This window comes from Megascapheus bottae, chromosome 2 (assembly GCF_031878675.1).
Source record: "Megascapheus bottae isolate mThoBot1 chromosome 2, mThoBot2.hap1, whole genome shotgun sequence".
Lineage (NCBI taxonomy): Eukaryota > Metazoa > Chordata > Mammalia > Rodentia > Geomyidae > Megascapheus > Megascapheus bottae.
The window spans coordinates 205,986-229,758 of record NC_143510.1 but is presented as its reverse complement, the minus strand read 5'-3'; the positions used below and the strand labels follow the sequence as shown (position 1 = coordinate 229,758).

The following is a 23,773-nucleotide window of genomic DNA, read 5'->3' as shown; positions in this document are numbered from 1 at the left end:
TGTATATTTCATATACACATATTGTTATATAAACTTGTACTCTTCTATGTTTTGTTTTTTGCCAGTCCTGGGCTTGAGCTCAGGGCTTGAGCACTGTCCTTGGACTTTCTCAAGGCTAGCTCTCTACCACTTGAGCCTCAGCACCACTTCTGGCTTTTTGCTATGTATGTGGGGTACCAAGGAATCGAACCCGAGTCTTTGTGCATGCTAGGCAAGCACTCTACCACTAGGCCAAACTCCCAGCCCTTCTATGTTTTTTAATTGTATAAATGGTAAAGGGACAAGAATTTTAAATTTCCTTATAAAATACTCCATGAGAAAGAAAAGTCAGATAACCTAAGGAGAGACTATATTTGCAAGAACACTAAGAACCACAACACAGAAAAAGGACAGATGAACATGTGGCAAAACAGAAAGGCAACAGAGGAAAATAAATAATTTGTATTTCTGCTTCGGTGGAGTTAGGAAAAACAAAGGCCTCCATCACAAGATAACTCAGGCAACCTTGAAATGACAAATTTACTTTTAGATCAAATCCAAACTACCAGAAAGTTTTAAACCTCACTGCAGGAATTTCATGGACCAATTACTTCCCCAGCATGACAGGAGAGTGTTAAACGAGAAAACCCAATGTTCCCCATATCTCAGAAAGTAGCAGGGAGGTGTCATACTTAGGGTGAGACTCCTCTTTAAGACTGACATACTTGGAGAAGTTGAACACCCAGGAAAGTATGGCTCATATAGGTGAGCTAAGAAGACAGAACAACCAGGAACTCAGGCAGTGAAGGAACTGGTTGGCAGTCAGTACCCCTGAGCGTCACTGTAGGTAGACCTGAGAAACTGGCAGATCCTAGCACGCTTACCTACCAAAACTGAGCCAAGATAATATAAGCCACATACACAGTTCTACAAAAAAAGCAATGAAACTGAAAAATCTTCCAACAAAAGCCCAGGCTCTGTAAGATTCACCAAAACTTTAATGAAAAACTAACACCAGGACACCTCAGATATTCCCATGAAATGTACAAGGGAACATCATGCCAACTTCATTCTGTGAAGTCATTTTCTTATACTCATTCAAAAAATCAGACAAAAAACAACTGTAGACCAATCTCTAACATGCAAAAGTTCTAAATATAATACTTGCAAAGCAAATACATCAACATTTTAAAAAGATCAAGTTGGGTGCTGGTGGTTCATAGCTGCAATCCTAGTTACTCAGAAAGCTGAGATCTGAACATCATAGTCCAAAGCCACTCCTGGCTTCAACATGATAAAAGTTCTGAAGAAATTAGGAAAAGAAATAATGTAACTCAATAATAAAAACTGTATATCACGGGGCCGGGAGTTTGGCCTAGTGGCCTAGCATGCATGAAGACCCGGGTTCGATTCCTCGGTACCACATACATAGAAAAAAAAAGCTGGAAGTTGTGTTGTGGCTCAAGTGGTAGAGCTCTAGCCTCAAGAAAAGTCCAAGGACAGTGCTCAGGCCCTGAGTTCAAGCTTCACAACTAGAAAAAAAAAAGCAAGCTGTATATCATAACTCCATAGCTAACATACTAAACAGGAAATAATTGAAATAATTTCCTCTAAAAAGTCAGAAACGAAGAATGTTTACTCTCCCTACTTTCACTGAGCAAGTGAAAGAAAAATGGTCCAACCTAGAAAGAAGTCAAATTATCTCTGTTAGCAGATAATTTAATTCTATGCTTAAAAGACCAAATATTCCACAAAATCCTCTTAGATCTGATAAGCATTTTGGGCAATATAACAATAAAATAAACATACGTTTAAAAAAAAAAAGCAGGCTGGGAAAGTAGCTTAGTGGTAGACTGTGTGCCTAGCATGCACGAAGCCTTGGGTTTAATTCCTCAATACTAGACAAACAAAAAGCCAGAAATAGTGCTGTGGCTCAAGTGGTAGGTGCTAGCCTTGCACAGAGAGAAGCTCAGGGATAGAGCTGAGGCACTGAATTCAAGTACCAGGACTAGCAAAAAAGAAAAAAAAAAGGCTTTTCTTTATAGTGACAATGAACAGGCAGAAAACAATTCCAAGTAGGGCACAGTGGCTCACACCTGTAATCCTAGCTACTCAGGAGGTGAGATATGAGGATTGGTTCATAGCCAGCCCAGGCACTAAAGTTCCCTGAGACTCTTATCTCTAGTTAACCACTAGAAAAGGGGAAATGGTACGAAGACTCAAGGGGTATGGTGGTATCCTTGAGCTGAGGAGCTCAGGCCCAGATTTGAAGCCCTATGACTGACAAAAAAAGAAAAAAAAAATCTCAATAGTCTCAAAAACAAAACACCTATGTATAAACTTAACCAAAGAAGTAAAAGACTTTTATGATGAAAACTATACAACCAGAACTTGGAGAAGACAGCAGAAAATGGACATTTTCCTCAAGTTCATGAGTCAGCAGAATAAATATTATGAAAACAGACATACTACAGAAAGAAATCTATAGATTCAATACATCCCCACCCAAATCCCAAATCATTCCTCACAGAGACTGAAGTAGTATACTTAAACTCATTTGGCATCATAAAGGACCCTGAGTAGCCAAAGCAATCCTGACTAAAAAGAGCAATGCTAGAGGAATAATATCGGATTTCAAATTGTAACAAAAACAGCTTAGTACTTGCATAGAAACAGGCAACAAATAACAGTGAAACAGACTAGAAGACTCAGAAATAAAACCTCACAACTACAGTGATCTGATTGTTGACAAAGTAGCCAAAAGTATCTTGGAGAAATGACAGCCTCTTCAACAAACAGTGCTGAGAAAACTGAGCATCTATTAAGACTATTTTTCATCCTGTAGAAAAATCAACTCCCAAGTGGATCAAGGATCATAATGTAAGACCTGAAATCTTGAAACTACTACAGGAAAATGTCTAGACAGGCACAGGTAACTTTACTAAATAGGATTCTAATTGCCCAGAAATAAGAACAAGAAAGAACAAATGGCAATGAATGATACTCACTGGACATTTGAGGGTAGGGAGAGAAGGCTGGGAGTGAGGAAAAGGTGACATTGTCCAAAAGAAATGTACTCTTTACCTGATGCATGTAACTGTAATCCCTCTGTACATACCACCCTTATACTAACAATTTAAAAATAAAGGACAGATGAGTATAGCTTTTTTAAAAAATTTCTGTACATCAAACAGGGCAATTACTAGAATCAAGACAGCTCACACGCCTGGACCTGGTAGTTCACATCTGTAATACTAACTACTCAGGAAGCTGAGATCTGAGGAGGACTGAACCCACCCCAGGCAAGAAAGTTTGTGAGACTCTTACTTCCAAATAACCAGAAAAAAAAAATCTCAAGAAGTGAGCCAGGTGCGGTAGCTCACACCTGTAATCCTAGCTACTCAGCCAGCCATGGGCAATAAAGTCTGTGAGACTTTTATCTCCAATTAACCTGTGGCTCAAGGGATAGGGTGGTAGCCTTGAGCTGAGGAGCTCAGGGACAATGCCCAGGCCCAGAGTTCAAATCCCATGACTGACAAAAAAAAAAAAAGAACAAGAAGACAAGAAGTAGAGGTTGGCTCAAGTGGTAGGGCATCAGCTTTGATGGAAAAATTCAAGCAAGGACAAGCCTTAATACTAGCATACACATAAACACACCAAAACAGAACACAAAAAGATTAATTCAAAGAACGGGAGAAAAACCTTTGCCATCTATTCAGTGGATACAAGATTAATATCTAGACTATACCAAGAGCTCACAAAATAATGCAGTGAAAGAACAAATAAACCAACGAATGGGTAATGTTTAGCTTTCAGAAGACAAAATACAAGTGACTAATGAATGGAAAAAAATGTTTGACATCCCTTGTATTTCACAAATCAGAACTACACTAAGATTCTATCTCATCTCAATAAGAATGACAATCAACAAAAACCAAAACAGGACTAATGCTGAAGAGGAATGGATGGGAAAAAAGGCACCCTCATATACGGCTGATGAGAATATAAACTGCTGTCACCACTATGGAAATAAGTATGGAGGTTCTTCACAAGACTAAAAATAAACCTGGGGTGGGGAGTTTGGCCTAGTGGTAGAGTGCTTGCCTAGCATGCACAAAGACCCGGGTTCAATTCCTCGGTACCAAATACACAGTAAAAGCCAGAAGTGGCACTGTGGTTCAAGTGGTAAAGGTCTAGCCTTGAGAAAGTCCAAAGACAGCGTCCAGGCCCTGAGTTCAAGCCTGGCAAAAAAATAAAAATAAACCTATCTTATGACCCCTTTTACCACTTCTGGGCATTCATCTGAAGGACAGTAAATCAGTATATAAGAAAGAGAACTGCATACTCATGTTTACTGCAATTCTGTTCACAACAAATTGTGGCATCAACTGTGCTGAATAACCCAATAAATGCACAAAAAAATATGGTGTATGTGTATACTATGGAGTATTACTGAGTCATAAATGAAAATGGTACTATGTCATTTGCAGGAAAATGAATAAAACTGAAAATCACCATGTTCGATGAGATAAGCCAAGCTTAAAAAGCCAAATATTAGCTAGACTCTGTTGGCTCACACCTTAATCCTAGCTATTTAGGAAGCTGAGTTCTGAGGTTCATGGTCTGAAGATAGCCAGAGCAGGAAAATCTATGAGACTATTCTCCAATAAACTACCCAAAAAGCCAAAAGTAAAATTGTGACTCAAGTGGTAGAGCGCTTTGAGCACAAAAGCTCAGAGACAGCACAAAGGCCTTGAGTTTAAGCCCAAGAATTAGCGCACATGCACACAGGCCCCCACACACATACTCATTGAACCCTCACAAATGATTCTGGAAAAGGAGAGGAGATTAGAGGGGAGGAATGGGAATATGGTGGAGGGGATGAATGAATTTGTTCTAAGTGTACTATGTGCATGTATGAAAATATCACAATGTACAATATGAAATCCCCACATATCACAAATGCATGTTAACTCAAAAATAATAGTAAAATTACATATATGGTATCAAACTATTAGTATGATTTCATAGCTTCCTTTATTTCACTTCACTCGAGGTTTAACTGTCAAAATAGTTTATAACTACTGTAAAAATATTTCCCCTTGTAACTATGCTGGATTTCATTTTCATATCTTCTGATAGGAATTCATCTTGCATTAAGTTTTCACTATTATAAATTCAATGTGGGAGTCAACCTCTCTCTCTCTCTCTCTCTCTCTCTCTCTCTCTCTCTCTCTCTCTCTCTCTCTCTCTCTCTCTCCTCCCCGTTATTTTTTTCTTTGTTTTTTGTTGTTGTTGTTGTTTTTTAAGTACACTAGATTTGGCCTCAGGGCCTCCAGATTATAAGCACCTCCACTGTGGCTCAACTTGAGCTCCTGCCTCCAGCTTTTTGGCTGGTTTGCTTTTATTTGCTGGTCCTGGAACACGAATTCAGGGCCTGAGCACTGTTCCCCAGTCTCTTTGTGCTCAAGGCTAGCACTCTATCACTTTAGACACAGCACTACTTCCAGCTTTTTTGAGTAGTTTATTGAAGAAGAGTCTCATGGGGATTTTTCTGCCCTGGCTGACTTTGAACTGCTATCCTCAGATCTCAGCCTCCTCAGTAACTAGGCTTACGGGCCTGAGCCCGTACCATTCTTGGTAGTTATTTTCAAGGTAGGTTTTCACAGACTTTTCAGTCCAGGCCAGCTTCAAACCAAGGTCCTCTGGATCATGCTAGCTGCATTGCTATTATTACAGGTATGAGCCAGTGGCACCCAGTTTAGTGAACTTTCTGCTGTCTTCAAAGTGCTGGGCTGTGAATACATGCATTATCAGATTCACTGGATATCTCTACACTTCTCTCCATGAAAGAAATCACTGGGGGCCAGGAGTTTAGCCTAATGGTAGAGTGCTTGCCTAGCATGCACAAAGACCTGGGTTCAATTCCTAGGTACCACATACATAGAAAAGCCAGAAATGGTGTTGTGGCTGAAGTGGTAGAGCTCTAGCCTTGAAAAAGCCCAAGGACAATGCCCAGGCCCTGAGTTGAAGGCCCAGGCCTAGAGAAAGAAAGAAAGAAAGAAAGAAAGAAAGAAAGAAAGAAAGAAAGAAAGAAAGAAAGAAAGAAAGAAAGAGAAGAAGAAAGAAAGAAAGAAAGAAAGAAAGAAAGAAAGAAAGAAAGAAAGAAAGAGGGGGGGAGGGAAGGAAGAAGGGAGGGAAGGAGAGAGGGAAGGAGGGAAGGAAGGAGGGAGGAAGGGAGAGAAAAATCACCGGGTATTGGCAGCTCACGCCTGTAATCCTAGCTACTCAGGAGGCTGAAATGTAAGGATCCCAGTTTGAACCAGCATGTGCAATTAACCATGCGACTCCCATCTCCAAAAAACCATTCAGAAAAAGCCAGAAGTGGTGCTATGACTCAAGTGGTAGGGCACTATCCTTGAGCAAAAGCAGCTCAGGGACAGTGCCTAGGCCTAGAGTTCAAGCCTCCGGACTGGCATAAAAAAAAAAAAGAAGTTAGAAATCAGTTTACAGGACTATGACTTAGTAATAGAGTGCTTGTACAACATGTGAAGCCCTGAGTTCAATCCCTCTGATCACATAAACAGAAAAAGCCAGAAGTAGCACTGTGGTTCAAGTGGTAGAGGGTAGAGTGCTAGCCTTGAGCAAAAGCAGCTCAGGGACAGTGCCCAGGCCCTCAGTTCAGTCCCCAGGATTGGGAGAGGGGGAGGGAAGAAACAAAAAGAAATCAGTTTACTAGGGGCTGGTAACCTCCACAGCTTCACCCATTCTCAGTATTATGAGAGTTTATAAAGTTTTTGATAATCTGATGAGTGTAGAATGGTATCTTAATTCATCTCCAATTTGCATTTCCCTAAATGCTGGAAACTCTTCAAACTTTCTTATATAAACTAACCAAAATATCTCTTCTGTACATTATTAATTGCCCATTGATTTACTGGCTTATTTTTCTTAACACTACACTTACAATAGGATAACTGGTTACAATGGACCACAACTAGTAAATTTGGAATGTGCTGACCTAACTAATCCTTCACAATAATATAATTTAGAGTAAAAATGAGCATCATTATGGAAGTAAATACTGAGAAACCCTGACAGATTGTGTAAAGCCTCAGGAAGGAATATGTACAAGAATTAATGTCATTATTGCATATGAAGATGTACCTAGCTAGTCAACCACTGTTACTTACCTCCAGGGAGAAATTCCATGATTAGATAAAGGTTCCTCTTGTCCTGAAAACTGTAAAACATCTTCACCACCCAGGCACCATCTGCTTCTACCAAAATATCTCTTTCTGCTCGTATATGAGCCACCTGGATGAAAATGTGTTGAAAAAATAGTTGAAACACATTATACATTTTTCAAGCTTCCATCCAATCTGAGTGTGTACATGCATGCCTATGCCCATACTGGGGCTTGAACTCAGGCATTGTGCTCTCATTTGCTTTTTCATTCATGTGCTGGGTTTGAACTGCAATCTTCAGATCTCAGACTCCTGAGTAGCTGGGATTACAGGCTGTGAGCCACAGGCACCTGGCTTGGTTTTTGACATTTCACTATTATGAACTCCAACCAAAAGCATGTAAGAACACATATTTGCAAACTTTTCCAGGGTAATAAAACATGGTTTACTTAAGATATCACCTAAAGAAGGGCTGCATGCTAGAATCTATACTCTTTATCCAGGAAATTCATCTTGTCCCAATACTTTCTCCTTGATTTTTCTTCCTTTCCATCAATATTCTTTCTCATCCTCTAGCTCTTCAACAGTCCATCAGGGCAAACTCTGCTAGGTCTTCCTCAAATTACACACTTTTCTTAATTTAATTTTTTATTTCATTTTATTTTGCTGCGGCCTGTACTGTGGGCCCAAACTCAGGGCCTACGCATTGTTCCATAACTGTGTCATCATGGATGGCACTCTATCACAGAAGCTCCACTTCTGGCTTTTTGGTGGTTAACAGAAGATAAAAATCTGGTAGATACGCTAGGTAGCAGAGGCTCACGCCTGTAATCCTAACTACTCAGGAGGGTGGGGACCTTAGTTCAAAGCCATCCAATGTAGGAAAATATAGCAGACTCTTATGATGTGCAACTAGCCAGCAAAAAGCTAGACGTGAAGGTGTGGCTCAAGTGGTAGAGTGCCAGCCTTAAGCTGAAAAAGCTGTATGAGAACACAAGGCCCCGAATTCAAGACCTAGTACTGGTAAGAGTACATTTGTGCATGCATGCGCACAGCACAAGATTTTGCAATAAGCAAATTTTCAGGAAACAAATTCTGCTTCTTTGATATGGGACAGGATTAAAAGCTGCTGAATGATATCTGTTCCTTATTTTCAGTGAAGTCAAAAAAGAAATTACTTCAGAAAGCTTTTATGTGATAGACTGAGTCACTCCAAAATTCATTTTGGTAGTGAATTCCTACCATCTTGGGGCGACTTCATTTGGAGACAGGGCCTCTAAGAAAATAAGTAGGGTGTGATGGCTCACTCCTGTAATCCTGAGATCTGAGGATCAAGGTTCAAAGCCAGCCTGGGCACAAATGGACCTGAGACTCTTATCTCTAATTAACCTCTAGAAAACAGTAAGTGGGCTTGGCTCAAGGGTAGGGTGGTAGCCTTGAGCTGAAGAGCTCTGGGACAGTGTCCAAGCAGAGTTCAAGCCCCATGACCCACAAATAAATAAATAAAATAAATAATGAAATTGTTAGAAAATAATTATGGTTAAACTGGGGTCATAGGTTGAGATTGCAATCTTTAGGAAAAGACATCAGAACTTTTCCTGTGAGTGTGTTTGCAATCTTTCTTCCTATACTCACCATGGAAGGATCCAGTCAGGAAGCCAGAACCTTCACCTTGGAGTTCCAGTTTTCACAGTAATGAGAAAGTTTCTACTATTTAAGCCACACAGCTTGTAGTATTTTGTTATCATACCCCAAGCAGACTAATGCCCAGATTATAAAGATATTTTAAATATCAGAACTGGCTGGGAGTTTGGCCTAGTGGTAGAGTGCTTGCTTAGCATGCATGAAGACCCGGGTTCAATTCCTCAGTACCACATACATAGAAAAAAAGCCAGAAGTGGTGCTGTGGCTCAAGTGGTGGAGCTCTAGACGTGAGAAAGCCCAAGGACAGTGCTCAGGACTTGAGCCCAAGGCATGCATATATATATATATATATATATATATATATATGAACTAAAAAGCACTAAATTAGAAAGCTGCAACAAATTAATAGGTTACAATTGGTTCGTATCTGTAATCCTAGCACTTCAGAGGTTGAGGGAAAATGATCTTGGGTTCCAGGCGAGCCTGAACAATGTAATTTGACTGTATCTCAAATAATAATAATAATAATAATAATAATAATAATAATAATAGAGCATATAACCTAATAGATATCTTCTAAAAAACACTCCAACATAAGCACTCCCTCTAAAACAATTTCCTCCTTTGCACTGTAGCTATGAAAGAATCAATCCGTACCTGCTCTTTTTCAAGCATATCAGCTTTTCTTAATATCTTCATTGCATAGATATGACCCGTATCTTTCTTCTGGACAAGCCTCACCTAGAAAATAAACTATACATTATAAGAGTAAAACAGTCACACCTATTTGTTCAAGAGTAGAAAGCAGATACCTTTTTTTAAAAAAAAAAAAAAAAAGTAGCAATTTGCCTTTGGTAGTATTCCTAGAATTACATTTTAAAACATTTTAGGATAACATACTTTCAACAACCGTGACCAGATGAAAAACAGCTTACCTCTCCGAAAGCTCCTCTTCCTATAACTTTCAGAGACTCAAAATCATCTAAGCCCAGCCTGGTCCTCTTGAGCCTTAAGAATTCTGTCTCCTTGCGAGCATGTTGTGATCGACGTAACTTTTTCTATACAAAAGAGGCAGTTTAAAACAAGGATTTCAAAATAAAGATAACACGGGAAAACTGAGGTAAAATATTTTAAATATTGAACACTTGTACTATAATCTACTTACCATCAAGTATTTATTAAACACTGAAAGACTAAAACAATCTTAAAACATATGTGAACGTGTATCTGTGTGTTTGCTAACTAATACTCCCTTCCTCCGTCTCTCACCCACTTCTTCTTTATGTAGTAGCCTGTTGGGATTAGCTGTCTAATTCTGGGTTTTTTTGTGACAATACTTAAACTGCTTGACCACCTGCATGTGGTGTTTTCCTGATGAACAGGACCACCTGTGTGTGCTCTCCTTTAAAAGCTCATCCCCACGGGAGGTCAGGACTGCACTCTATCAGCCAGAAGGCTAAGAGTAGACACTGCACTATTAAACTGACTCCAAGCTCCATTCATTGAGTGCTGGTGCCTCTATTGCTGGGGAGTTCAGGGACCCCAAAATGACTGGGATATTACACTTTCATTTATTTATTTATTTTTGTGCCAATCCTGGGGCTTCATTTTAGGGCCTGGGTACTGTCTTTGAGCTCTAACACTTGAGCCACAGCTCCACTCCCAGCTTTTTGCTGGTTAATTGGACATAAGAATTTCTCAGATTTTTCTGCCCATGCTGGCTTTGAATCAGACTCCTCAGAAAAGCCTCCCAAGATTTACAAAAATAGACCACACACAGCATGTGGCCAAGAATCATTTTTTTAATATTTCCTCTTAATTACTCTCAATCGCAATTGAGGTTTCAGTTAATTAAGATCAATCTAATTAAAATCATTTTTCATCTATATACTAACTTATTAACATAATTCATAAAAAGAATTAGTCCATTATAATTCTTTTATATGCTAATTTAAGTCTAACACAAAATTCAGCTTTAGAAAAATAATTTAAGAATTCTGATAGATTTTTATTGTCAGAATATCTATTTTGCTTCAATTCTCTTATTCCCAAAATGTCTCTTTACAACTACTGAGGTTTATGATTCCCAAAACCAGAAACTGTGGTTCCAGTGGTAGAAAAGCAGCCTTGAGTAAAAGAGCTCTGAAATGGAGTCCACGCCCTGAGTTCAAGCCCCAGGATGAACATAGAAATAAAATAATTAGCATTAATTAGCAGCATTTTTTTTAAAAGACCTGCGGTTACAACTGAAATAGACATTTTGTTGTTTAAATGTTACTTCTTCCTCACACACACACACACAAAATTCTGGGGTTTTGATCATTTCTAGTAGCGGTAACACAGAATGAAAACAAACTGTCTGAATTTTTTCAGACATCTGCTCATTTTCAACTGGCTCGATTCAGAAGAAAGTCACAATTTCCATAATGACTCAGAAATATTGCTCTTTAAGTCAGCCAAAATTAACAATAAGCACTATCCCTGCTCCTGCCAATTTCTTCTATAAAAGAGTTAAGTGAATTATTCAGATATTTAAGCATGTATCATATATAGAATATAGTGTCAGATACCTCTAGCAATGTTAAAGATGATGAAATCAAGACATTACATCTTAGATTCAAACACCCAAGTGAATTTACACATCCCTGTGAAAATAAATGTTATGAGTGCAATTTAAAAACTTGTCTAGCCAAAGGGAATAGAGAAAATAAAGGGAAAGAGAGGACACTGAAAAGCCACTTCACCTACCCGAGAACTGACATTCAGTAGACTGAAAATTAAATAGCCATATTCATAAGATTTCAGATTACTCTATTGGTGTGTAATTTTAATAAAGTCTTCCTTTTAGGAATAGAGATGGACAAGAGAGCAGCTAAAAGGTGAGGAAATAAGAGAAGTCCCTCTTACATAATCTCTGCTTGCCAAAACAGTAAGTTATGGAAACAATTACTAATTACTAATGTCCTTGTAACTCATGTTTGAAAATGCGCAGAGACTGACAAAAATTAAACAAAATACTTGGAACTGAGCAAAAAACAAAATTGTAACCAGGCACAGTGGCTCACACCTGTAATCCTAGCTACTCAGGAAGCCGAGATCTAAGGATGGTGGTTCAAAGCCAGCCAGGGCACTAAAGTTCATGAGACTCTTATCTCCCATTAACCACTAGAAAACCAGAAGTGGTGCTGTGGCTCAAGGAGTAGAGCAGTAGCTTTGAGCTGAAGAGCTCAGGGACAATGCCCAGACCCAGGGGTAGGGTAGAAGCCTTGAGCTGAAGAGCTTGGGGACAGCGCCCAGGCCCAGAATTCAAGCTCCACAACTGACAAAAAAAAATAAAAAAGTACAATTTAGGAACATTTAACTAAGGGACAGACACCTGTCTATATCCTGTGTTCGCAAGGATCCTCAAACCATCCTGATAGAACCTCAACAAGCAGGACTACCATGAAATCTCTGGGGCTGTATGTGCCAGTTTTGCTTCCATAAGAATAAAATCTTGGCCTCTACCAAGGCAGAGGTCACCTTCCTCTTCCTTCTCAGAACCCTAGTCAAGGAATGATGCTGTGTTTATTGTGCTGGAAGGTACTGCAGTGTATCTATTCTTGGATTCTCCAAAGAAATGCAGGGTGTATATGGGGGTAGGGGAGGGGAATTTTAAGACAACTATGTCTTGGTGAAGGAGATAAATAGAAAAGAGGTCCTCAAGTGCCTTCTCTTGGGTCTAGCTAAAGTCCTTTCCTCCCTCTCTCAAGGGCCACCTGAATGAGCACATCGACAAGGCTGTGGTGCCATCCCCAACATGACTTTTTCAGTCTCTGCACCTCCCCTACCCTTCTACACCTGGGCCAACTCCTGTGCTACTGTCTCCAAGTCACTCAACATTGATTCCAAAGCCTGAAAACATTTGGACCATACTATAATTTCTTATAAAACACTACCAGTTTATTTTAAAGCCTGAAAACATATGGATTATACTATAAATTCATATAAAACAACAATATCTAACTTTTGAAAATGTACACATTGACTGCCCCCTAAGTATCCTGTGACTTTTCAGTATTATTGAGCTTTGTATACAAAAATCATTTAATTAAAAAAAATTTAACATCAAAACAACAAAAAAAAAACTTGGTCTAGGCCAGGAGTTTGGCCTAGTCGTAGAGTGCTTGCGTAGCATGCATGAAGACCGGGGTTTGATTCCTTGGCCCTGAGCTCAAGCAAAAAAAAAAAAAAAAAAAAACAACTTGGTTTAACAGGGCGCCAGTGGTTCATACCTGTAATCCTAGCTACTCAAGGAGGCTGAGGTTTGAGGATCATGGTTCAAAGCCAGCCTGGGCACCAAAATCCATGAGACTCTCATTGCCAATTAATCACTAGGGAACCAGAAGTAGTGCTCTGACTCAAGTGGTAGAGAGCTAGCCTTGAGTTGAGGGACACTGCCCAGGCCCAGAGTTCAAGTCCCACAACTGACAAAACAAAAGAAACTTTAATGGTCTTTTGATACCATAAGAGTACTGTGGTAAATTTAGACAACAATAAAACAGAACATTTTTTGTAAAACATCAGATGATAGCTGGGTGCTAGAGGCACACAATCTGTAATCCTAGTACTCAAGAAACTAAGATCTGGGGATCCTATTTCAAGGCCAGCCTGGGAAGAGACGTCTGTGAGACTCTTATATCCAAATAACCAGCAAAAAATGGAAAGCAGAGGTGTTGCTCAAGTGGTAGGTGACTAGCCTTGAGTTAAATAACTAAATGAAGCCTTGAGTTCTGTTGGGAGCCAGAGTGGAATCAAACTGTACTTTGATTTGCATCAGATAATTGCTTGGTTGTCTTATTGTTTTTTGGCCTTCTCCTGTTCAATTGATCTGAGATTTACCATATGAATGTAACCCCCAACAGTTCCCTGATTAACCATCTGGATGTAACACCTGGCAGTGCCCTGGTCTCAAGAAGGGATATAAGCTTTGAGTTGAGAATAAACGGGGCGGCAGTTTTTGCCTGGGCTGCAGACCTCCCGGACCCGATGTGTTTGTCTCTCTTCTAATTTTTCCAGTCCCTGCCCCCTATTTCAGGAACCCCAATTTGCTGCCGGTAGGCCCCGGCAGAGTTCAAACTCCAGTACAGACAGACACAGACACACACACACAAACATAAATCAGGTAATAAGGAGAATTAACATTAAAATGAAACAACCATTTTCCTAAGAGATGTACAGATATACTAGGTTTGTTTGTGTTGAGAGATTATACTGGGCTTTGAATCTATAAAATGCAATTAAAGCTACAATTATACATAAGAACTAAGATAGATTCTACATCAACTACAATCAACTGCAAGAATTTTCTTTAAGTTCTTTTTACTAAGATATTGATGGTGTGCCCGAAAGTATTTGTAGCCTTAACGGACTTTGTTTTCAAATTTAAGGCTATGACTACTTGAACAAACCACATGGGGGCAGTATAGTATCATGTTCTCCAAGAATATAGCAAAAAATAAAAAAAGGTTTAGCTTTGTTGATGTAACTAAATAAATACACCACATTTGAAAGGTAATTTTGAATCCCCCCCCCCTTTCTCTCCAGATTATAAAAACAGTACAGGCCTAGCCTAGTGGTTCATATGTGTAATCTTAGTTACTCGGAAAGGTGAGATCTGAAGATGCCTTCCTGCGCATGAAAGTCCATGAGACTTACTTCCAATTAACCCCAAAAAGCTAGGAGTAAAGGTGTGGCTCAAGTGGCAGCATGCCAGCCTTGTGGGAAAAAAAAAACAAATGAGACTAGCACATCCTGAGTTCAAGCCCCAGTTGTACCATTTCAGAACATGTACTAAAAGTCTACAGACAGGACTCGACCAAATCAATGCTGACGGTGTACACTGGAATATCTGACAGCTTCTATAATGTGGCCATCAACAATACTTACAAAGTTTTGAATACAAACAGTACATACCAAAAAGGAAGTATCATCATTCTATGGATCATGTAATACCATAATGGGAATTAATTATCTGTAATATTACATGAGTTCAAAAACAAATTCTATCTCAAGATTATTTTTTCCAGTACTGGGCCTTGAACTCAGGGCCTGGGCACTGTCCTTGGGATTTCTCAAGGTTAGGACTCTACCACTTGAGCCAGAGCACCATGACTGGATTTTTTTCTATGTATATGTTACCAAGGAATCAAACTCGGGTCTTCGTGCATGCTAGGCAAGCACTCTACCACTAGACTAACCTCCCAGCCCCAAGACAGTCCTGGGCTTGGGCTTTCTCAAGGCTAGAGCTCTACCACTTGAGCCTCAGCACCACTTCCAGCTTTTTCTATGTATGTAGTACCAAGGAATCGAACTTGGGTCTTCATGCATGCTAGGCAAGCACTCTACCACTAGGCCAAACTCCCAGCCCAAGATTTTTGTTTTTTATAGTATACTCAGGAAGCTGTTAATCAACTAGGTAGTGATTCCCTGTCATCTAGCAAATAAAGTCTACCTTTCTTAGTTAATTATTCTAAGGACAGCTTTCCACTAGTGCTATCAACTTACATTGACATGTTCACATGTAATTATATATACATATAATTTTGCTTTTTACTTGTCTACAATACTAAAAGTCAGAAGTGGATCTGTGGCTCAGGTGATGGAGTACTAGCTCTGAACAGGCCCCAAGTTCATTTCTTAGAACATCACCATCCTCCCTCAAAAAAAAAGCCAGAAATGAAGGTATGGTTCAAATGGTAGAGTACCAACCTTGAGTGAAAAAGCCAAAGGATGACATGAGGCCTTGAGTTGAAACCTCAGTATTGGCACCACCTGAGCCACAGATCCACTTCTGACTCTTTTAGTAGTTAACTGGAGATAAGAGTCTGATAAAATTTCCTGCCCCAGCTGGCTTTGAACCACAATCCTCAGATCTCAAGACTCTTAAGTAGCGAGTATTACAGGTGTAAGTCACAAACACTTGGCTTACTCCTGGCTTTTTGATGATTAATTGGAGATCATATATGTGTATGTGTGTGTGTATATATACATATATATATATATATATATATATATATATATATATATATATTTGTCTGCCCAAGCTGGCTTAAGGCTTAATCCTCATATGTCAGCCTCCAGAGTAATTACAAATAGGTGTGAGCCACCAGCTTCCAGCTTCTGCTTCTATTAAAGATTGCTATATCCTACAGTGTATACATATTTATTGCTGGCTTTTCTTCTTACTTTTTGCCCATGCTAGGGATGGACATAATAAGCAAAGATTGTATCATGAACTATCCCTCTAGGACTATAACATAGACACACATTTTTTTTACATAATTGCACACACAAACAAGCATATGTGTTACTGAAGGAGACAGTATAAAATTTCCTTTTTAAAGCTTTATGTTTATTAAAATATATAAGGCACATTTTATTTCAGGTTTATTTGTAATATTCCTTGAGCCTAAAATCAGTATAAGGAAGGAAGGACAGAGGAAGAGGGGAGAGAAAGAATACTGTAAATAACATTCACCAAATATATATTGCTGGATTTTTTTTTAAATACTGCCTCTTTATAAAGGTGGCTAGGATTGCAACAAGCAAGCCCATATTCAAATGATGAAATCATTAAAGCTGCAAAAGAATTAAAAGTTATACAAGTACTAAGCTGTAAAACCAGCTGACTGATAAAAATCACTGGGATTATTTTTTGTACATGTATAAAAACATCACTTTACCTCTTCATCTGCCAATCCTTCTTCCTCCATGGCCACTTCTAATTTCTTCTGCCTTTTTAAAAGAAAAGACAGTTAAAATTTTACATGTATTCTTATTTCTGTTTAAGAAATATATTGGTCAGAGTGTGCACGAAGCCCTGAGTTGCATTCCTCAGTATGTACACAGATTCCACATATGCAGAAAAAGCTGCGAGTGGCTCTGTGGCTCAAATGACAGAGCACTAGCAAAATGTCCAAGGACAGTGCTCAGGCCCCAAGTTCAAGCCTCAGAACTAGCATTAAAAAAAAGGGAAAGAAAGAAATATATTTATTATTTAAGCTAACCACTTTGTATGCTCGGCTAAAAAGAAGCTTTCAAACTGAATCAAGATTCAAGTGTTTACAAAGAATAGTTTCTCAGGACCAGGAGTTTGTGGTAGAGTGCTCGCCTAGCATACACGAAGACCCGAGTTTGATTCCTTGGTACCACATACATAGAAAAACTCGGAAGTAGTGCTATGGTTTAAGTGGTAGAGCTCTAGCTGTGGAAAGCTTAAAGACAGTGCTCAGGCCCTGAGTTCAAGCCCCAGGACTGGCCAAAAAAAAAAAACCAAACCCATAGTTTCTCAAGATACAAGCTTTTGATGGGTACCAGTGGCTCATGCCTATAATCCTACCTACTCAGGAGGGTGAGATCTGAGGATCCTGTTCAGTTTGAAGCCAGTCTAGGTAGTGTGAGACTCTTAACGACAATTACCCACTCAAAAACTGGAACTGGAACTATGACTCAAGGTGGTAAAGTGCTAGTCTTCAGTGAGAGCTCAGACACATAGCTCAGGCCCTGAGTTCAAGCCCCATGACCAACAACAATTTATCATACAGGCAAAAGATGCTCTGTGTGCATGTGCATGTGTGTGTTCATACTAGGAAGTAAGCTCAGAGCCTGGGCACTGTCCCTAATCCTTTTCACTCTACCACTTGAGCCACTGGCTTTTTGCTGCTTAAGTAAAGAATGTCAAGGGACTTTTCTCTCCGACTGACTGTGAACTGGGATCTACAGATCTCAGCCCCTAAGTAGCTAGGCAAGTAGAAAGTGCTCTACTACTTACAGATGTAGGTAGCCCAAATCATCATTTTATTTTTGCCAGTCCTGAGCCTTGAACTCAGGTCTTGAGCACTGTCCTTGAGCTTTTTCTCAAGGCAAGAACTCTACCACTTGTGCCACAGCACCACTTCCAGCTTTTCCTGTGTATATAGTACCATGGAATCGAACCCGGGTCTTCATGCATGCTAGGCAATCATCACTCTACCACTAGGCCAAACTCCCAGCACTCAAATCATCATTTCTAAACTTCCTCCTGCATAAATATTAGTTAATAAAGATGACTAATGTTTTAATAGGAAAATTACTATTCCTTCAAGCTTATACTAGTAGAGGTAGGTAATGATGTTGAAAGCATATATTTTAAGGTAGCTATCCTTTCTTGTATTTGAATCATGATTTCAACACTTACTCAAGGATAGATGTTCAGTGTAACAGGTATATTTAATTTTATTAAAATTCTTTAGAAACTGGAAGGCCATTTTGGCTTTTTGGGCTAGGAGTTTGGCCTAGTGGTAGAGTGCTTGCCTGCAGGCACAACGACACTGGTTTGATTCCTCGGTAGCACATACAAAGAAAAAAGCTGGAAATGGTGCTGTGGCTCAAGTGGTAGTGTTCTAGCCTTGAGAAAAACCCAAGGATAGTGCTCCGGCCCTGAGCTCAAGCCCAGGACTGAGGGGGAAAAAAAGCTGAAAGTGGAGCTGTGGCTCAAGCAGTAGAGGGTTAACCTTGAGTGAAAAAACTCAAAGCCTGTAAGAAAACACTAGAAATTAAAGCCAATCCTGTTGAAGCAGGCTTCTGAACGAAAATACAAAGAGATATACCACAATTTTAGAGCTTGAAAAGGTTTATTTAAAACTCAAACTGACAAGAGATATAAATATGCAGAGTGCACACTGGGTTCCCAGAAAATTATTTTGTAAAAATATAACTAGATGCAGTGTCAGGGCAGAAAAATTAAGTCAGCAGGCAAGTATCTATTATCTGTTAGTGAAAGGTAACAGATTAGATCTGTTAGTGAAAGGTAAGCTTACTGTCCAATCACAGGGTAAGCTTGCTTCCTTGTTTCTTTCCCTTTTTCTTTCTTACTGTCCATTTTCCTCCCTTCCTCCCTCCTTTATTCCCTAGCTCCTTCCCTCCTTCCTTCCACCAGTCCCTCCCTCCCTTTCTCCTTCCCTCCTTTACTTCTTCCTTCATCCCTTCCTCCTTTCCTCTCTCCTTCAACCCCCTCTCTTTAAGCCGTTTCATCACCTAGCCCTCAAACTCACAATTCTCCTACAGCCTTATGGAGGTTCACCAACACACCCAGCCCAGTTTGTTTAAATGTGACCAGTATTTTATATACCTGGTTTCCCTCTCTTCATGCTGAACAATCAGGTTGCTGTAAAAGTTTTCCAGTGTGAGCTTGGCTACAGTTACTCTTTCCCGGGTATGGTTGCTCATAGGAAAGGAGGCTGCAGTCCCTGCCATCATTGCCATAGTAATAGACACTAAAAGGACATATTAAAAACAAATTATTCAATAGGAAGGAAAAAACTTTTCTATTTCCTATAACAAGTTCTAGAAATGCTTAACTTTACCTACATTAGATTTAAATAAAAGTCTAACAGTCAAAGAAAAGAGAGGCATTATTCACAAAGCAAAAAAAAAAAGTATTAATTTTGAGCCAGACACAGTGACTCATGCCTATAGTCCCAGCTACTCAGGAGATCTGAGGATCACAATTCAAAATCAGACCACGCAATGAAAGTCTGTAAGACTCTTCACCAAGTAACCACCAATAGAGCCAAAAGCTGGACTGTAGTGCAAGTTGTAGAGCGCTCAGCCTTGAGCAAAAAATTCAGGGCCTACATCCAGGCTCTGAGATTAGGGCCAGCACACAAAAGACAGAAAAATTTCTATTTTTTTATCGGTGGTGGGACTTGAACTCTGGGCCTGGGGACTGTCCCTGAGCTCTTCAGCTCAAGGCTATCGCCCTACCCCTTGAAGCCACAGCACCACTTCTGGTATTCTTGTGATTAACTGGAGATAAAAAGTCTCATGGATTTTTGTGCCCGGGCTAGCTTTGAATCGTGAGCCTCAGATCTCAGCCTCCTAAGTATCTTGGATTCCAGGCATGAGCCACTGGCACCCAGCACAAAAATTAATTTTTTATTTACAGAAACAGACTTAATTACAGTAAAGAAATAGCAGTGGAAATCTACATAAAATATAGGCATTGATATACAGAAACTTTCAATTGCATTAAAAAGAATTTTGTCAATCTACTTGGCTGATTTCTTGATTACTAAATAAAATCTTTAAGATTTGCCTAATAGCTATGGTTATTGCTCCTGTAAATGTAAATCTCCTATCTGGGTGTCAATAATCCTAGCTTCTCAGGAAGCTGAAACCTTGAGGATCAAGGTTCAAAGCATCCAGGTGGAAAGTTTGTGAGACTCTTATCTCCAATTAACCACCAAAAAAGCTAGATATGGAGCTGCTACTGAAGTGGTAGAAGGCTAGCCTTGAGTGAAAAAGTTAAGCAACAGTGCCCAGGCTCTGAGTTTAAGCTCTAGTACTGGCACCAAAACATTTCCTATTATGTATAATTATATATGTGTGTGTGTGTGTGTGTATCCAAGTAGATTCTGCCTCATGGGGTCTATGTCACACACATACACACACACACACACGTATATCCTAAGTAGATTCTGCCACATAAACCCCATGACACATATTATGTCAACTATATAAGCAAGTATTAGTCTAAAACTATTTCTACAGGTATACACTTTAGAAGAAACTACTAGTAGGAATTGGCTTCTCTAAATGAGGTCAAGACTGCCCTTTTTATTCTGAATTATGTCATTCCTGACAGTGCCTCACAAAAAGTAGCATAGTTCTCTAAACTCTGAAGTCCATCTTGTTTTCTAAAGAAACGCAAATGCTCTTAAGAATCAGGCAGGAGCCAGCAGGGTAGCTCACGCCTGTAATTCTAGCTACTCAGGAGGCTGAGATCTGAGGATCAAGGTTCAAAGCCAGCCTGGCACAAAAGAACCTGAGACTCTTAACCTCTAGAAAATGGGAAGTGAGCTTGGCTCAAGGATAGGATGGTAGTCTTGAGCTGAAGAGCTCATGGACAATGTCGAGGCCAAGTTCAAGACCTATGACGCTGCCCCCCCCCCCCCCCCGAGCCAAAGAATCAGGCAGGAATCACACATATATGAACCAGTCAGGTTAACAAGTAAGTTCTATAAGCATAAACTATATACAATGGCAACGCTTCCCACTTCTTCCTGAAAACAAATCATGGCAACACTTCCCCTTCCATCCTTAGAACAAAGGCTGACAACACTTCCCATTTCAGCCTTAAGGACATGTCATGGAAACACTTCCCATTTCTTCCTCAGAATAGCCATGTGAAGCAGGACAATAGCAGAGAAGTCACAAAGCCAGGCTGTGAAATCAGGACTCCAGCTTGCCTTTAGGCTTATCCGCCACTCTGTCACCACTCACTTCTGTCCCAACATCCCTGAGGTACTCCTGTCCCTAAGCCCTCCCATGACATAACCCTACACCAGTCACATCCACTTTCTCTGCAGGCACCCAGCTGAACCTCTATGACCTGACTTAGCTCACATCTCCCTGTGGTGACTTCTTTTCAACATCTCTACCAGACCCCTCTGTCTCTCTTCATTTCTGCCCATGTATCTCAGGTACCACTGCTTAAGGCTACCACTCCATTCCTCTCGCCAAACTAGAAACTTCCCTGAGTAAGAACATTTTCTCCTTTGTCTTGGAACATCGACTATAAGATCAACATCCATTTCTTTCTCTTTTTGTTTTTTTTTTTGGGGGGGGGAGAGGAGGGGTAAGTTGTGGGGCTTGAACTCTGGGCCTGGGTGCTGTTCCTGAGCTCTTCAGTACCATATACGTAGAAAAACAAGCCAGAAGTGCAGCTGTAGCTCAAGTGGTAGAGCTCTATCCTTAAGAACGCCCAAGGACAGTAGTCAGGCCCTGAGCTCAAGCCCAGGACTAGCAAAAAAAAAAAAAAAGTTCCATTTGCCCAGAACGTATTTCCCCACAGACATAAACCATAATATTTGATCTGCTTAGTGTAAGGCCATCTAGAAACTACATAGGAGCTACACAAGAAAGGTACATGACTTATGAAAATTTAAGATATTTAGGCACCGAGCTTAATTTATCAAATGTGTAAAGTGCTATAATAAATTATTATGCAAAGGAAAGAAAGTTGTTTATTGTAAGACTTCCCAGCCTGTTGATGATGGCTAGTTTATAATCCCACCTACTCAGAAGATTGAGATCTGAAGAAATCAAAGAGATCCTCCAAGTAACCAGCAAAAAGTGAGACATAGAGATGAGGATCAGGTGGTAGAGAATACCAGCCTTGAGTGAAAAAGCTAAGGAAAAACATGAAATCCTGAGTTCAAGCCTCAATATCCTCATACAAAAAAAGCAAAACACTCTCAGGAAACTGGAGAAATATCTGCAAAGTTATGCTGACAGTAAAGTTGACTGGAGACTGAAGTGGTGATCCAAAATAAAATAACAAAACTAGCCAAATATTTTTTAAAAAGCAAAATAAACAAACTTTCTAGTATCTTTAAATCCCTAAATCCTAAAGTTTTTAGGGTGCTTTAATTTGCTCTGCCTTTCTTCTAGCAGGTAGGGTATTTATGAGCAGGAAAACTATCCAGATCTGGCTTAAAAGGAGAATTTCTAAGAAGATAAAGTGGCTCACACATAACTGCATTTGTTTCAGCCTATATATTCTTTTGGCAAAATTATATGGAGAAACCAAAAACATTTTTGTTATATTAAGAGAGCCAGCTCACACCTGTAATCCTGCTACTTAGGAGGCTGGGATCAGTTCAAAGACAGGCCTGGCATTAAAGAACCGGAAACTCTGGGCCAGAAAATTGGAAGGGGTGCTGTGGCTCAAGGAGTAGAGCCAAATCTTGAGCTAAAGAGCTCAGTACAGCTACTAGACCCAGAGTTCAAGACCCACAAGCATCAAAAAACACACAAAAAACAAAAACCCACTATCTACTCTTGAACTTCTGGTTTTCATGTTTTCCCCAGGCTATCTTATTCATTAATACTGATATTTCCAATACCTAAGTCCAACATTCTTTAGTATATAAAGCCTGGGGAATGGAAATAACTCAAACATTTAGTATCAAAAAACTTATAAAGGAAGAAAATATTGACTGGTAAAACTATTTCACTTCAGTTCTCCTGCAATATATTTCGGGGAGTATCTTTAGTATTATTTTATTTTTATATAGCCTTGCAATATAAAACAATAACCTTGGTTGGGTGTGTAGCCTAGTGGTAGAGTGCTTGACAAACATCCATGAAGCCCTGGGTTTGATTCCTTGATACCACATACATAGAAAAAGCCGGAAGTGGTGCTGTGGCTCAAGTGGTAGAGTGCTAGCCTTGAGAAATGCCCAAGAACAGTGCTCAGGCCCTTAGTCTAAGTTCTAGGACTGGCAAATAATAATAATAATAACAATACCTCTAAAATAAATGATATAAATGCATAATAAATATGTCATGTAAAAATATTTACCAACATAAACATAATTCATATATTATGTTCATGATACAATTTATAAATGTTTATAAATATAAAAACTAGTAATATATAATATCTAATATAATCATGTGTAACATATTATATATATTGATACTATATAATATTACATATATTAGTGGTACAAGTAGCATATCAATAATATATATTATATAGTATTCCCCCATCATCTTTCTCTTTCCCTCTTTTTTTTTTTTTGGAGGGGTGGGGTAGGGTGGTAGCCTTGAGCTGAAGAGCTCAGGGACAGACAGGCTAAGTTCAAGCCCCATGACCCACAAAAATAAATAAATAAATAACAAAAACAAGGAGAGAGAAAAACACTGATGGAAAGAATGGGAGATGGGAGAGTGATAGGGAAGGTAGAAACTGGAAGACTTCACACCAAAGTCGTATTTGGGGTTCTCTGGAACGAAATCTGGAATCAAATCTGTCAATAGAGTTACTCTTCCTGTTTAAAACCTGAGAGCTGAAGTGCGAGCAGCAGAGTTCCTGGAAATTCTGTATCCATTAGGGTCCACCATCTTTCTACTCCACCATGTCTAGATTCTTCTCA

At 39.5% G+C, this 23,773-nt stretch overlaps 1 protein-coding gene across 3 annotated transcripts in view; it reads right to left on the bottom strand.

The window, feature by feature from the left end:
• Positions 1–23,773, bottom strand: part of Stk38l (serine/threonine kinase 38 like) — a 61,528-nt gene that overhangs the window by 16,394 nt on the left and 21,361 nt on the right. The window contains exons 1-6 of one of the 3 annotated variants that reach the window (XM_090318987.1): positions 20,508–20,540; positions 18,961–19,105; positions 16,535–16,586; positions 9,746–9,868; positions 9,468–9,551; positions 7,173–7,296 (exon numbers count right to left, since the gene is read on the bottom strand). In XM_090318987.1, the coding sequence (XP_090175113.1) occupies positions 7,173–7,296; positions 9,468–9,551; positions 9,746–9,868; positions 16,535–16,586; positions 18,961–19,105; position 20,508 (529 nt within the window). In that variant the 5' untranslated portion in view covers positions 20,509–20,540. The other 2 variants (XM_090319006.1, XM_090318996.1) reach the window with 2 other exon arrangements.